This window comes from Asparagus officinalis, chromosome 6 (assembly GCF_001876935.1).
Source record: "Asparagus officinalis chromosome 6, Aspof.V1, whole genome shotgun sequence".
Classification (NCBI taxonomy): Eukaryota; Viridiplantae; Streptophyta; class Magnoliopsida; order Asparagales; family Asparagaceae; genus Asparagus; species Asparagus officinalis.
The window spans coordinates 25,109,941-25,110,806 of record NC_033799.1 but is presented as its reverse complement, the minus strand read 5'-3'; the positions used below and the strand labels follow the sequence as shown (position 1 = coordinate 25,110,806).

At 37.2% G+C, this 866-nt stretch overlaps 1 protein-coding gene across 1 annotated transcript; it reads right to left on the bottom strand.

Moving 5' to 3' along the window:
- Window positions 302-866, bottom strand: LOC109845927 (G2/mitotic-specific cyclin S13-7-like). Its single transcript, XM_020415165.1, has 3 exons — window positions 750-866; window positions 476-654; window positions 302-395 (listed from the first exon to the last, which is right to left on the bottom strand). Exons 1-3 carry the CDS (start codon window positions 849-851, stop codon window positions 302-304), a joined length of 375 nt encoding a protein of 124 aa, XP_020270754.1. The 5' UTR covers window positions 852-866.

Below are 866 nucleotides of genomic sequence, written 5' to 3'. Positions count from 1 at the left end.
GGTATGAGCACAAAAACAAACAAACACAATAATCTACATTATCATCAATTGATGACTTTCCCTTCCTCCATAAAAAAACATTTAACCATTCAAAATGAAGCTAAAGAAGCCTTCAACTCCTCTAACATCTTCTTCAGTGCTGGTTGATTCAATGTCATATTTCCAAATTCAATGCTCGAGTATTTCTTGTACACTGCTCTCAATTTACTCTCAGGTGTAGCTGAGTGAGACTTAAGCAAAAATGCTCGAGTATTTCTTGTACACTGCTCTCAATTTACTCTCAGGTGTAGCTGAGTGAGACTTAAGCAAAATTTGAGAGCAATCCCTGCACAATGGCTCTCAATTTACTCTCAGGTGTAGCTGAGTGAGACTTAAGCAAAATTTGAGAGCAATCCCTGCACAATGTAGCAAAATTGTATTAAAAAAAATTTGCAGAACATAATTTGGACTTATACAAGTTGTTAAGAAAAATTACAGCAATTGGGGCTCAAAGAAGCCAGTATAGTGCTTGAGGGATTCGGTCAAAAGAGGACTCTTCTTTAATGTGCATCGAGCTACATAGACTGCTGAAGCCACAACCATTGAAGGAGAATACATGATCATAGAGTACTGTATCAGACCCAACTCAGCAAAGAAGTAGACCATATGCTCCATCTATGACAATAAATTGAAAAGCAAATGAGTAATTTTAGCACTTCAAACTAAATTGAAGATTGAAGATGAAGAATATGATAGGCGTTAATTTTTACCTCTTTATCGCACGTCGCAGCTTTTATGAAGCGAACAAGGAACACATACAGAGTAGGAACAATGAGACTCCATTCAAGCCTGTTGAGAATTGATTTCTCCATGGCCAAGATCTGTTC